The 2,744-nt window shown below is 46.7% G+C and overlaps 1 protein-coding gene across 1 annotated transcript; it reads left to right on the top strand.

The window, feature by feature from the left end:
* The first annotated feature begins 935 nt into the window (after positions 1–935).
* Positions 936–2,470, top strand: LOC117809067 (nuclear factor 7, ovary-like). The gene has a single exon (XM_034678762.1). The coding sequence runs from the start codon at positions 1,004–1,006 to the stop codon at positions 2,390–2,392; it is 1,389 nt and encodes a 462-aa protein (XP_034534653.1). The 5' UTR covers positions 936–1,003; the 3' UTR covers positions 2,393–2,470.
* Positions 2,471–2,744: the final 274 nt, after the last annotated feature.

Below are 2,744 nucleotides of genomic sequence, written 5' to 3' on the forward strand. Positions count from 1 at the left end.
CTTTGGACTAATCTGCATCATGATGTTGTTATTTCAGCAAACTGAAGACCCGTTAATTACAAGAACATCACAAGAACATCAGTTCCTGTTTCAGGTTCATACCACTGAAGGAAGCCAGAGGGAGGTCTCTGTGGACCTGTTTACAGTGAAACTGAGACTCAGCACTAAGACATGAACTACTGACTGGATGTTGTTGGTTGCTAACAGCTACAGCAGCATTACAGAGACTCTGGTCGTTCCCAGAGGCAGATATCCCATCACCATGAGACCATGATGATGATGATGATGATGAGTTCTCAGACTCAAACCTTTAATATTCTAATGGATCAATCCGATAGAAAAGAACATCAACATGTGCAGCACAAGAGCCGTAATAAAAAGAGGTGGAGCTTTAATCCCAGGGATGTAACCTGCTCTCATTATCAACCATCAGGTAGTCGGGTCAGCTTCACTGTGAGCATTATTTATAGAACATGTGTGAGGAAGGCTTTTTCTACCTGAACACAGTCACTATATAAAGACTGAACATCCAGACTTTGTTCCTCACTGTGTCTGAGTCTGAGTTCATAGAGACGGTTAAATCACCTCGCCCTGCTGACGCTGACATCACATCAGGAGACCTTTGACCTCTTTGTTAGAGAGGACTTTGATCAGCTGATAGACCAGTTTATGGTTTTACTGCAAGAATAAAAACAAGAGCCGGTCCAACCTGTCCCTGCTCTGAAGAAGCTCCGCCCCCTCACCTGACTCACCTGAGACAAACCAGGAAACAAGCCGTCATTTCTCATCACTGAGACGAGAGAGACACTGAGAGACAGACGCTCACATTCAACTTCAGACCAAAGACAGACAGCTGCAGGAGGAGAAGACTGGGAACACTGGGAACACTGGGAACACTGGGAACACTACCATCAGACTTTTACAACAAGAGACTTTCCAGGCTCAGGGAGGGACTTCCTGAAGCTGCGTGCCTGCTGCGTCTTCAGCTTCACTCTCGGACTAAATGGCGTCCAGACTGGAGGAAGATCTGAGCTGTCCGGTCTGCCATGAGATCTTTAAAGATCCGGTCATCCTGTCCTGCCTCCACAGCTTCTGTAAAGACTGTCTGCAGAGCTGGTGGAGGGAGAAGGAGGACAAGGAGTGTCCACTTTGTAAGAAGAGACATTCAAAGGAAAGACTACCTCCTAACTTTGCTTTAAAGAACCTGTGTGAGAGTTTCCTCCAGGAGAGAGGTCAGAGGTCTTCAGAGGATCTCTGCAGTCTGCACTCTGAGAAACTCAAACTCTTCTGTCTGGACCATCAGCAGCCAGTGTGTGTCGTCTGCAGAGACTCAGAGAAACACAGCGACCACAGATTCAGACCGGTGGATGAAGCTGCTCCACAACACAAGAAGAACCTTCAGGAAACTCTGGAGCCCTTAAAGGAGAAGTTAAAGGTTTGTGAAGGAGCTAAAGTGAAGTTTGATCAAACTGCAGAACACATTCAGGTCCAGGCCCGACACACAGAGAGGCAGATTAAGGAGCAGTTTAAGAAGCTTCACCAGTTTCTAGAAGAGGAAGAGGAGGCCAGGCTGTCTGCACTGAGGGAGGAAGAGGAGCAGAAGAGTCAGAGGATGAAGGAGCAGATGGAGGCTCTGAGCAGAGAGATAGCAGCTCTTTCAGACTCAGTCAGAGCCACAGAGGACCAGCTGAGAGCTGGAGACGTCTCATTCCTGAAAAACTACAAGGCTGCAGTGGAAAGAGTCCAGCAGCGCCCCCTGCTGGAGGATCCACTGCTGCCCCCAGGAGCTCTGATAGACCAGGCCAAACACCTGGGCAACCTGAGCTTCAACATCTGGAACAAGATGAAGGACATGGTCTCCTACAGTCCTGTGATCCTGGACCCAAACACTGCTGGTCCTAGACTCACCCTGTCTGAAGATCTGACCTGTGTGAGACGAGGAGGGAGACAGGAAGTTCCTCAGAATCCAGAGAGGGGACTCTACTCTGTCCACGGCTCTGAGAGCTTTAACTCAGGGACTCACAGCTGGGACGTCCAGGTTGGAGACAGTACATACTGGAGCCTGGGTGTGATATCAGGGTCTGTCCAGAAGAAGGGATTCATAGAGTCTGGATGTTGGAGCATATGGTTCAGTGATGGTAAATACAGAACACTCTCCTCATCACATCCTAACATTGTTCTCTCAGTGAAGAAGAAGCTCCAGAGGATCAGAGTGAATCTGGACTGGGACAGAGGACAGCTGTCGTTCTCTGATCCTGATACTAACACACACATACACACCTTCACACACACTTTCACTCACACACTGATTCCATACATTAACACTGTGGGACAACACCCACTGAAGATTTTACCAGTGAAGGTCTCTGTGAGTGTGGAACAGCAGAAATAGATGATGATGATGATGATGATGATGATGATGATGATGATGATGATGGTGATGATGATGATGATGATGATGATGATGATGATGATGATGATGATGATGATGATGATGATGATGGTGATGATGATGATGATGATGGTGATGATGATGATGATGATGATGATGATGATGATGGTGATGATGATGATGATGATGATGATGATGATGATGATGGTGATGATGATGATGATGATGGTGATGATGATGATGATGATGATGATGATGATGATGATGGTGATGATGATGATGATGATGATGATGATGATGATGATGATGGTGATGATGATGATGATGATGATGATGATGATGGTGATGATGA

Source organism: Notolabrus celidotus, unplaced genomic scaffold (genome assembly GCF_009762535.1).
Source record: "Notolabrus celidotus isolate fNotCel1 unplaced genomic scaffold, fNotCel1.pri scaffold_223_arrow_ctg1, whole genome shotgun sequence".
In the NCBI taxonomy this organism is placed as follows: Eukaryota; Metazoa; Chordata; class Actinopteri; order Labriformes; family Labridae; genus Notolabrus; species Notolabrus celidotus.